This window comes from Chelonoidis abingdonii, chromosome 10, assembly GCF_003597395.2.
Source record: "Chelonoidis abingdonii isolate Lonesome George chromosome 10, CheloAbing_2.0, whole genome shotgun sequence".
Classification (NCBI taxonomy): domain Eukaryota; kingdom Metazoa; phylum Chordata; order Testudines; family Testudinidae; genus Chelonoidis; species Chelonoidis abingdonii.
Window position 1 is genome coordinate 20,371,775 of NC_133778.1, and position 12,349 is coordinate 20,384,123.

The following is a 12,349-nucleotide window of genomic DNA, read 5'->3' on the forward strand; positions in this document are numbered from 1 at the left end:
GCCACCCTTTAATGTCCTGCCTGGACTATCATAGCAGCTGGAGGCTTCCTCCCCCTCATTTTATCTCACTAAAAAGTCAGTGTTTCTTATTCCTGCATTCTTTATTACTTCATCACACAAATGGGGGGACACTGCCACGGTAGCCCAGGAGGGTGTGGGAGGAGGGAAGCAACGGGTGGGGTTTTTGCAGGGCACCCCCTAGAATGGCATGCAGCTCATCATTTCTGCAGGATCTCTGGGGCTCTGACATGGAGCAGCTGCATTCTCTGGCTCTCTAGTAGACTTGCCCCATATTCTAGGCAGGACTGACTCTATTTTTAGATAAACATAAAGGAGGGAATGACCCGGGGAGTCATTCCCATTTTTGTCCATGCACCCCCGGCCGACTTCAGTGAGGCCAGCCAGGAGCACCCATGACAGCAGCAGACAGTACAGAACAACTGATAACCATCATCTCATCGCCAATTTACAATGACATGGCAGACGGTGCAATAGGGATGGTAGCCGTCTCTGCTACCTTGCAAAGGCAAATGAATGCTGCTGTGTAGCACTGCAGTACCGTATCTGTCAGGAGCATCCAGTACACATACGGTGACAGTGACAAAAGGCAAAACGGGCTCCATGGTTGCCATGCTGTAGCGTCTGCCACGGCAATCCAGGGAAAAAGGGCGCGAAATGATTGTCTGCCGTTGCTTTCACAGAGGAAGGATTGAGTGACGACATTTACCCAGAATCACCCGTGACACTATTTTTGCATTGGGATCTCAACCCAGAATTCCAATGGGTGGGGGAGACTGCGGGAACTATGGGATAGCTACAGGATAGCTACCCACAGTGCAACGCTCCGGAAATCGACGCTAGCCTCGGTACATGGACACACACCGCCGAATTAATGTGTTTAGTGTGGCCGCGTGCACTCGACTTTATACAGTCTGTTTTACAAAACTGGTTTATGTAAAATCGGAATAATCCCGTAGTGTAGACATACCCTCATATACAGCATCTTAGAAGGGTGGCAGTGCAGGAGAGATGCTAACTGCAAGCCTCTTTGCTTGGGATATGTCAGAAAATCCAAAAACAAAAGTTTTCAAATAACTTTGCTGCTTGGGCCAAGAAAGTTACTCCTTAATCACCCTTATCTAGAAAAGGAGCTGGTGCCCAGGAATCTTTGGAGAATGCCAGGACCACTGGGCACATTATGCAGGGTGAGGAAGAGATTTTCCAGCTCTGTAGCTAGGCAGGTACCATTCTCTTTAGGTACTGGAGTAGTATGTGAATGTGTGGTTTTTGTTTGTATGTGATGGGTGAGCTACAGAGGAAGAGAGAAGTAAATGCAGGTAGTTTTAAGGGAGAGCTGGTATGACAGGATGCAAAGGACAGCTGGTGTCTTCAAACTTCAAAAGGCAGCAGGAGGTCTATTTTGGGGAACAAGGGCTAACACATTGCGCCAAGCAGCTGGGAATTCAGGATATGAGCAAATCACAATTTGAATTAAACTACTCCCTCTGAAAATACAGCATCACCCAGCTCTAGGAGAGAACTCTGGACTCGTAGTTACACAATTGGGGAAGGATGGCACTATCTCAAGGCATTCACACCATTCCTTTTTCAATGAACCCCCAATATTAAGGTCCCCTTCATGTTCCTTTCTAATATTAAGATATTGTCATGTGTTGGGAAAAAAAGTTAACACTTGTTCAAACTGCAGCTCAGAGCCCCAAAACTTTGCAGCTTATGGGAGCCTAGCAGGAGCCCTCAGGCTTTGAATTTACTAGGGATGCTCTTAACAAATCAAATGTGAAGTAGCTCCCTTCTTCCTGAGATGGGATCAGGAGATAACGTACCATCACAAAGCTGATACAGCCGAGATAGCAGAGCACTGAAGAAGTTATGAACAAGTGCATCCTGTGCAGAGACCCACTCTCGAGGAAAAGCTTTTAATGTTTTCAATGCCAGGTCTTCAGCTCCTGGCACCCGGCCCAGCCTAGAAAAGCAAGAGAAATGGGTCCAAGCCAGATAACTAAGATCTGGAACCAGATCTGGATCTGAACTTCCTTTAAAGGTTGGGGGTTAGAGAGGGAGAGAGGTGCACAATCTGGGGAATTTGTGTATGCCCGTTATGGAGATATGAGCCTGTCCTGAAGTTTGGAGCTTCATGGGAACTTACTCCATTTTGAGGGTGCATATGTCCCAGAGTTTGGTTCAGACCTATTTCCAAATAAACCTGTTTAGAATCCTCCCTTCTCCCTTTTGAAGATAAATTGTTACTTAGCAAAGAAAGGGATTGGAATAAAAAAAGACACTAGCAATTATGGAGGGCTGAATATTACATGTGTCACAACTAGAATCTCACATGTTACTATTATTGTCAGGCTCTTAGAAATGCATAGGTGAGAAAATGTCAAATGTCAACTTGCCAGTACTCTGCTAGACCTGTCAGGGTATGTCTATGCAGCAAGTCGGGCTCGTGCTGTGGGGCTGTTTCATTGCTGTGTAGATTTTCGGGCACGGGCTGGAGCTGGGCTGTAGGACCCTGCAGGGAGGGAGGGTCCCAGAGCTCAGGCTCCAGCCCATGCTTGGAAGTCTACACAGCAATGAAACAGCCCTGTACCCCAAGCACTGTGAGTCCAAGCAGGGGGGTTTTCTTAGCTGTTTAGGGATGTACCTTCAGTGGCCACTCTAGATTTGCGTTCAGAATTAAGAAGCCAAATAAAATATCCTTTCCCCATCTACTACCCTCCAGTTTGACTGTGCAATTGGGCTGTACGTGTGTTGGAGCTGCGCCGATGTGAATCACTTGCTCAGGATGAATGTTTTAAACAAGAAAATATGCCCAGTAAATGTCAATGGCAAGTGGCCGACTCCCAGAGCGGACTGCAGCTGGGAGACTAGGAAGTGAAGGAGAGAAAACAAACAAGCAAGCAAACAAATAAAAACAAGGCTCTTGGTTTTACAGCTTTTACTTTGTTTGCTCTGTTCCTGGTGTTTCAGCATCAGGTGGCACATCAGAGCTTGGCCTGTTGTGTTTCTACTGACTACCCCAGCTGGTGCTTCCCCTCTAAATGACATCACAGGCCTGGTATCGCCCATGTGTCCTACTGTTTCATTCCTCTAATGCTTATGCTGCACAGAGCGCCTCACGCTCTGGGTGAGGAGAGAGGATGTTAAAAAAGAAACACTAGAGCACATAGCTTTGGAAAAAGTCAGGTCTTAGCTACTCTAGGCTGTGATGGATGATTGCTCAATTCTTACCTCAGGCAAAACCATACCAGCCCCTGCTGGTTAGGGGAGCAAGATACTGGGGCTCAAATTGTAGGTGTTAGCCTGTGGTAAGGCAGAGGGTGCAAGGCTCTTCTTCCTCTCTCCTTGTGATCCCCTTTGCCCTGTTTGGTGTCCCCATCCTCAAGGCTGCATGCTATGCCACCAGGCTTTCCAGTACCCCTCTTCCAGGCTCCACACAGCTCCTAAGCTCTGGGTAGAACTCCTTAACTGGCCATGGAGGGTTTAACACTATGATGTTCTCCTTCCCTTCTCAAGAGCTCAGTGTGCTGCCTCTATAGTGTTTAGATACTGCTGACTTAGAGAGTCAGAAATGAAGAATCAAAGCTGGCATAGCATTCAGTGCAGAACTCTATCGCTGAGGCACTGGCCAGCTCGTTGGTGTTAGCTTTAATGGACCCTTTCAAGTTTTAGCGACTGGGTCCTATTACCAAGGGACTGTGGTGAGTGAGAAGGAAGCTGTGCCACCCAGCATGGGGCCAGGGAATACATCCATTTCCCTGTTCGTAATGGTAGCAAGAAGGGAGCCTGGTATCCAAGTTAGAGAAGTGATAGTTTGTGTATTCCTGAAAGTTTTTGAAGACATTGATTAAAATTGCACGTGCATCTAAGAACAGTACTTTTCTGAAGACTTCAGCAGCGTCTCCTTTCAGAAATTCAGAACAGAGGCTAAGGATGCCAGTTCTACAGCAAAGCATATTTTCCCCTGAAGTGGTACTGGACAAAGAAGTGAGGTACTGAACAATGATGGTTAAAAGGGTAGTTACTGTGTAAACGCCATATTCCACCCTGGACCTACAGGTGTGTGAGCGCTTTGGAGCAGTGTGACAGGGCGCTGAGCAGAAACACTGCAGAATCAGCCCCCTGCCACTCCAGCCCCATTTAGGTGACTAAAGTGGAGCTGGCTGGAAAGAACCTGCCCTAATTGGGGAATGAGAGCCAGCTGCCAGGCCAGGGCTATATAAGAGGCTGGGAAGAGGGCAGTGGGGTGATGGGATGGAGGAGAGTTAGGGAGGGCACCTAAGGAGAAAGCCCTTCCTGCCTGGGTTCAGACCCAAGGAACCCAGAGCTGTACAAGTTATATAGTAAGAAGGTGGTGGGAGCACAAACTTGTAAATAAAAGTGCTAGTGGTTTCAGAACCCGAGGGTGGCTGAGTGACTTTATCTGAGCATAGCAGAGGCAGGCGCCAGGCAGGCCAGCTGCACTCTGCTATAAGTGGGAATAGTCTTTTTAGCTAGCCTATGAGTGCAAAGCACCTAGCACAATGGGGTGCTTAGACAGGGAAGGTCTGTAGTGCTGAATGTCCCTGGCCACACTGTGCACCTTTACTCCAGGCAGCGAAAACCTCCACAGTGTTATTACTAATCTGATGCAGCCAGGTTCATCATAGATGACAGCATGGCCGCTGCCAGTCCATGATCAGGCAATGTTCCCCTCCTGACCTCAAATCCGATCTTCAGGGATTAAGGTGCAGGTATGTTATCTCTGAGGTGACCTAGGTGGCTAAAAAGTGCCAGCTAGCAGTGACCTGAGATGACTTCAATCCTCTCAAGGCCACTTCACAATAATACTTCCCTATCATTGATCAAATCAGACACTAGTGACCAGGCCCTCTGAAATAGATGTGGGTATGGTGATGAGTGAATAGCAATTTCCCAGATTATAAATACTTTTCCTTGGCAGTGGAGGGAAGGAGGAGGGGGAGCTATTTTAATGCTGACACTCTAGCACCAGAGAGAGTGAGTGAGAAAGGTGCTCCACTCTGCACTGTTTGAAGTGTTATCTTTAGGATGAGCTGCTAAATCAAGGCCCAGGCCATCTCTAGTAGCATTTGGTCACTGAAGAATGTGAGTTCTCCTGCCTTAACTAACCCCAAGATCATTTTCTGTCAAGACCACTGTATGCCTTACCTAACTCATTCTGGCAATATTCCTATCAGCTATTTCTATGCAAGAGAAATTGGTCATCAAGTCTGCTCCAGAGGGCCTGGGAAAGCATGACCTTCCTGAATCAAATTATGCCCCTCAAATAGTCACACATAATGCTGTGGAACTGCTGCTTGTCTGAGAATAATAAAGCCAGTACGTGCCTATCCCTGCTGCAGTTTCTCAGAATCTGATGCTTACCTTATGGCAGGTCTGATTATTACTAACAACTGCTGTACTCATCCTGAACTTACTGAAGGGAGCTCATTTAAAGTTAAATGGTTGCATATAAAAACAAACAAACCCAGAGGCTGTTTTGACGTTGCTGTCATAGGTAGCTTACCTGGCACAGATCATCTGGAGCCTCTGAGGTCTACTGGAGATGACCCACTCTAGAAAGTTAATATGCAATCAAAAGATTAAACAAAAATCAAGCAAACAACCATTCTTTGAGCCCTTACAAAAACATGCACTTGGAATTTCAAAGGTTCCTATAGAATCTGTCACTGTCGCATTTATAAATATACATTATTCCTATTGGACTTGAATATCAGCATTGATATTAATAAGGCTGTTAGTCTGTATCCCTTTCTTTTAATACATCTATGAGAGCAGGTCTTGGTCCTAATTCTATTTCCATTAAAGCCAGTGGGAGTTCTGCTTTTGACTTTCACAGAAGCAAGACCAGTCCTCAAAACCTAAGACTAAGAAATCAGGGCTAGTGTTGCCTAGTCAGAACCAAGGACCCAATCCAGCAAGCAGATCTGCCTGGGCAGACCCTTACACCCAATCCCCCACTGAGGTCCAGGAGCTCCCACATAGGTACAAGGGTTCACCTTTATGGATCTGATTGCAGGACAGAGCCTGAGTGAGGGCTCTAGGAAAGTGGTTCTCAACCAGGGGTCCATGTACCCCTGGGGATACGTGAGGTCTTCCAGGGGGTACATCAACTCATCTAGATATTTGCCTAGTTTTACAACAGGCTACATAATAAGCACTAGCGACTCAGTACAAACGAAAATTTCATACAGACAACGACTTGTTTATACTGCTCTATATACTATACACTGAAATGTAAGTACCATATTTATATTCAAATTGATTTCTTTTATAATTAAAATAAATAAAATAATGGTAAAAATGAGACAGTAAACAATATTTCAGTACCAGTGTGCTGTGATACCTTTGTATTGTTATGTCTGATTGTGTAAGCAAGTCGTTTTTAAGTGAGGTGTAACTTAGGGTTACGCAAGGCAAATCAGACTCCTGAATAGGGTACAGTAGTCTGGAAAGGTTGAGAGCCACTGCTCTAGGATGGCTAAGTGGCTTAGCCAGATTCCCACTGCCATGCTTGCTTTATAACCTTTCTAGCAGACTGAAACCTTGCAGACATTGCAGTTTGGGAGGGGGTTGGTTTTTTTAACGGTCAATTTTTAAAACAACTGGAATCTTTTTGATTTATACATTGAGAGTGAAAACAATTTTTCAAATATCATCTTTCACTTTTCAAGCTCAAAAATTAATGTAACATCACACATGTGGCATCCATAGTATGGACTAGTCACTTGAAGCTTTCATAAAAGAGAAAAAGAAACAATCCCCTTTGAGCTTTTTAACTGGTACATTCTTATTACCAAACAATTCTCTGTCACTGGAATTGCAATCTGCACATTGCATTGCAATGACACAGTTCTGGGCTTTCATTCCACTTCACTGTTCAATGGAGTTTCACTCTCTCCCAAACTATCAGTAGGGTCCATTGTATTTCGTTTCAAATAAGGGAAATATTGAATCTTCACAGCCATTATAACGCCAAAGCCTTAAAAATAATTTTTAATGTGAGATTTCCTGCAGCTGCTTTGCACCCTTTAGATTGAAATGGCTCAGAAGGAGCCATTATTTTCCATACTGCAGTAGTCTGAAGTCCAAAAATTCTATGGGCTAGATCCTCTGGTGGTGGTGACATATTACTCCATTGCCGTCAGTGGTTTTAGGATGATGTACACCCTCTGAGGATTTCGCCCACTGAGTTCAATGGAGCTGTGTCAATTTACAGCAGCGGAGGATCTGGCCTGTATATCCACATTTAGGGTCACAAGATAGTGCCTGGCTGTTGCATGAGTGCACTGAGGTGGGGAGAGTGAAAGGAGCCTTCTTTGCCACTCCTTATGCCTCCTGCAAAGTCTGTTGGGGTGAGATTGTAGAGGCACAAAGCACCTGTGATTCCCCACTTTGCTAGGATGTCCACAATCACCCAGTGCAGCTTCCAAGGAGACATTCACATCTGTGTGGAAAGCCCACAGCAGACTTGTACAGCATATGGTATTCAAAATGGGACTTAAATGGGATTTAAGCGGTTGATATGTATTGAGCAGGCTTTCTGAACAGGGATGAATGTGACCCAAAGTATGCAGTGCTGGCCAGGGCAACCAGAGTCAGAAGCTATTGGCAGAGGACTCCTATGAAGTCTCAGCTACATCTAAAAGTTGCCCTCACTTGGCAGATCATGGATGGTGGGTAGCAGTGCAAACACTTCTAGGGCACAGCTAACTCCAGGCTTCCCTAGCAGCAGGACTGAATCAAACCCACAGATTTTACAGGAAGGTGAAGGTTAAGGCAGAACTATAACTATTGTAGTAATATTACAAGAAACTACTAAATTAACTAAATTAATCTTGGGACCATTCCTGAAATCTCTTGATAGGTCAGACTACCACTGAAGTCAGTAGGGATTGCAGGACTGGGTCCACAGTATGTCCTCACCATAGTGCTGTCTCACTGAAAGCACAACAGTCTTACTAATGCTCACCATGCTGACTTACAAGTTTGAGCTATACAGGTGCGTAGTTACCATCGTTTTACTACATTGACTACAGGATTCCTTTGCAGTACTGAGTGTAATTGAAGTAGCACTCCCCAAACTGCCACAAGGCAATGCACTGTATCTACTCATCTGAGATAGTAAGGGATAAAACTGTTTACCAGTCTTACTTAGCTGCCTTAACATATAACTCTACAATGATTTATCAGCAAACAGAATTAAGACTGAGCTCTATGACAAACCTGTGTTCACTTTTACAGTGCAATGTAATATTTAGTAATCTGCACAATGGTACAGAAGAGTAGATAGGTGCTTAAAAAAATAGGATTTTAGGTAAGATCAAAAATACACCCTAGGTTTATTCTTGGAACATCCTGAGAGCTTTAACTTAATTAATAAACATGTGAATGGACAGATGGCAGTTCTTTGATACCTTCTCCCACCCCTCCTCCTCCTGATGGGGGATGGTTCCTTCTGCTGATTGGCTTTTCAAATCCTAGTGTTAGGAAAACACTGGAGAGGAGAATCTGAGGCAACCTAAACAATTCCAATTCAAATTCCTCTTCAGTTCTGATGAAAACACAAAGATGTACAATTCAGGGAGTGTAATTAATTGCTGTAGGAGAGCCAGCTCAACCTCCTGGAGATCTGTGTGCAGATCATATACTTTCTGCTCCAAAGGTGGATATTGGTTATATCAGTCACATGGTCCCACCCCACCACTTCTTCCCAGATCTCTGAACTGCTTTCCATAGGTTCAGTGTAGAGGAAGGAGTTAAGCCAGGCTGGAGGAATGGACGTGCATTGTTGTTCCACCAACCTCACCAGGAGTCTTCAGAAAAGTTAATGCAGCCTGAGGTTAGATTACATATTCTTTGGAGCCCTTCCCTTGCCTTGGAACCCCCTTGAAACAGGCTGCTGGGACAGGCACATGCATCCCAGGACAAGTTCCCTGTCACACGTCCCTCAGAGTTAGAGGAGTTTCAGGTCTAGTGGTGGGTTGGGATTGGGAAAGCTCAAGCAGCATAACTTCAATGGAGTCCTGTAGGTAGGGAGCTGGAAGGAGGCTGTGTGCTACCTTTATGCTCCCCTGTCCTGGGGCAGGCCCCAGTATATATTAGAGCAGCTTCAAGGGTGCTCTAGCTTGTGCCCATCTGCAAAGGCCTTCAAGTACCTATGACCGATGACGATCTCTGGAGAACAAGGGTGTTCTACATGCCCCTCTTCCTTGGCCATATCCTCTATCCTAAGAGAAACTGGATGGAGTAGCATAGAGCCACATATTCTAGCCCCATGCCACATGGGGCAACCCTTGTACCAGGGAGACCTCAGGTAGCTGGCTAAGCCAGTTTTGTGCCAGTGGACAGGTGCAAAACAGCCTCAGAGCTCAGGTCTGGCTCAAGCAGTGTAGAATCAGGGTCATTGTTTGCCTTTGGTAGCAGCGTAACTGCTTAATGCAGCCACCTTGTTTGAAGCCACAAGCTACTTGAGGGTAGACTATTAACTGGGGGCCTGATTCTCTTCTTCCTTGCACCTTGTGTAGTAATTTACACCCTTGGAAAGTGATTGTGAATAAATAAACAGGGTGCGAGAAAGTGGTGAGCCAGGCTTTAGGGCCGGGTCATGCATTATTTCATTTGGTGCACAGACATGTTTGCAAAGACATAAATGAATAAGCTCTCGAAATTTAATCTTTTCAGCAACAGTTTTTCCCCATTAGGCTGGGCAAACAAGTAGCTGATGCCTTTAGATTGTATCACAGTGCAAGCAATACTTCAGAAATGTAGCAGACTCCTGCCTCCAAATGCTAATGAAGTCACTGTTAGTAGCTGACTGTATAAATTGTGATTAGATTCATTACTGTTTTAGTGCCAGAGCTCTGGAAATAGCTCCCTGGGAGTTACTATTAGCATCTTTTATAACCCCTTCCTCTAATCAATCATTGAAATTAACTCAGATCTGTATCCCTTTTGGATCACTGTTAACCATTTCCCTGGGATCTTCCTTTCCCCCTCCTTTTTGTTTTATTTTGTTTTCTCTCCTTTTACTAAATTTGTGGTAATTATTCGTCGGTTTTGAGTAGAGATGCAGTTTGTTTTAAAGCAGAGAGCAAAGAAAAGGGCTGAAAAGAAATAATGTTATCCCAAAGAGAGTGTAAAATTATTTATAAAATAATTTTACATGATTTATAATTATTTAGCTTATTATAGAACTTTTTGCCTATTAATATGACTGAAATTTTTCCGACAAAATGGTTGTTCATCAGAAAATGCTGATTTGACAAAATCAGAATGTTTTATGGAAATGTATCAATTTAGTCAATGTTTTTGACAAAAATCATTCAAACAATTCAAAATATTTAATTTTGACCATACCAAAACATTTCAATTAGACTTCAGTGTTACATTTTATTATGTTATATATAATCTACAATATACAGGTAATATAATAAAAACAGCATCAGTAAAATCAAAGTAAAATGTTCTGATTTTTCCTAAGCAAAATTTTGGAATTCCCATTCTGTGGGAAATTTCAACATTTTGAATGTTCATTCTGATTTGGAATGAAAAAAATTGAAATTCCGTGCTGAATGAGATTCTGGGTTCCAACCAGCTCTACCTCTTAAATTAGGCTAGAGATACAGTGTTGTCTAGTGTTCTGAACACAAGACTGGGAGCCAGGAACTCCTGAATTCTACTCCTGAATATCCCACTGCCTTGCTGTGTAAACTTGGGTGAGTCATTTAATCTCTCTGGCTTGGTTTTCCCACCTGTATAATGGGGAGAATAATACTTATCTACCTCAGAATGGTGGTATTAGGGTTAGCTAATGAGCAACATACTGCAGTCCTTGCCCAAGCAAAACTCCCATAGGAGACTTTTGCTTCAGTAAGTACTGTTGTGTGTGCCATATGGTGTGTACAGAACTTTGAAAATGTATGCAAAACGCTATAAATGTTAGGCCCTGCTTCAGGAAAAGCATTTACACATGTGCTTAAATCCATCTCTATTCAGGAAAGCACTCTGGGGCTTAAAGCTAACTATAAAGTAAAGCATGTGCTTCAGTGCCCTTCCTGAACATGAATCTTTCCCTAAATTGCGGTCTGAATTACTATTTTATTATATCAGTTGGGAACAGGTGCAAAATTCAGAAAGGAACTTTAAATATAATAAATGAGGGACTAGACGAAATGTAAGCTTTTTTTAAAAAAACATCATTTTGAAATATGATGAGCTAACAAAATTGTGCTACTTCCTTTAATCCCTGGGGATACAGGACTAATATTAAAAAACACGTTTTTCAAATCCTTTACAAGTACTTACATCTGCCAGAATTTGTAACTACCTCATGCTTCAGGTTTTAAGGCAATCTCTAACTATTAGGGATCAGGATGAGACCTAATTTGGTGGAGGGGGAAAAGTATCCCTCATCTGCCCACTGCAAAGTTTCTTGCCCCTTCCTCTGAAGCATCTCGTTCTGGCCACCGTCAGAGACAGGAGACTGACTGAACGGACCTTGGGTCTGATCTAGTTTGACAATTCCTATATTCTGAACAAGGCCAGTGGCAAGATGGACACCTTCCAACTTCATTAGTGTGGAAAATATTATTACTATTCTTATTTGAAGTAGTTCTGAAAGACTTCAGACAGGCTTGAGGCGCTCTTGTAAGCAGCACATTACAAACACTCAGGTAAATATAGTTCTTGCCCCAAAGGGTAAAACAGATCTACAGTTTTAAAGCAATGTAAATAGATACTGATTGAAGATAAAGGAATTCAAGGATCTTTGAATACTGTTCAACAAAATGGGTGAAATACTGATCAAGTGATATATGATTATGGTGATGTACACACAAGATAATGATACCATTTGTGGCTGATTGGTCTTAACTAACAATGAGTGCAAACCCTAGATACTCAGTAATTCTGTTATTTTCTAGCAATACAAAATGCAATGTCTGCTCATTAGAAAAGACCTCTCCATTGCAAAACAAAGGTAAACTGCTAATGGGCAGATAATGAGACAAGCAAACCTAGAGGACAAAAGCTAAAGTAGAAAACAATCCCATTTGATGAACATTGAAGATGATATTAAATGCTGCTACTTGAAGGCAATGTTTTTGCATACGTGCACAAGAAAATACTTGTATGCAGTGTTGTTGTAGCCATGTTGGTCCCAGGATATTAGAAAGACAAGGTGGTGATAAACTGGAACCATAAACTCTCTGAACATTAAGTATCAGAAGGGTAGCCGTGTTAGTCTGAATCTGTAAAAGCAGCAGAGAATCCTGTGGCACCTTATAGACTAACAGACGTTTTGGAG

At 43.4% G+C, this 12,349-nt stretch overlaps 1 protein-coding gene across 1 annotated transcript in view; it reads right to left on the reverse strand.

Moving 5' to 3' along the window:
* CDK15 (cyclin dependent kinase 15) overlaps nt 1-12,349 on the reverse strand; it is an 84,150-nt gene that overhangs the window by 24,917 nt on the left and 46,884 nt on the right. The window contains 2 exon segments of the mRNA XM_032799435.1: nt 1,845-1,984; nt 5,549-5,597. Coding sequence (XP_032655326.1) covers nt 1,845-1,984; nt 5,549-5,597 — 189 coding nt within the window.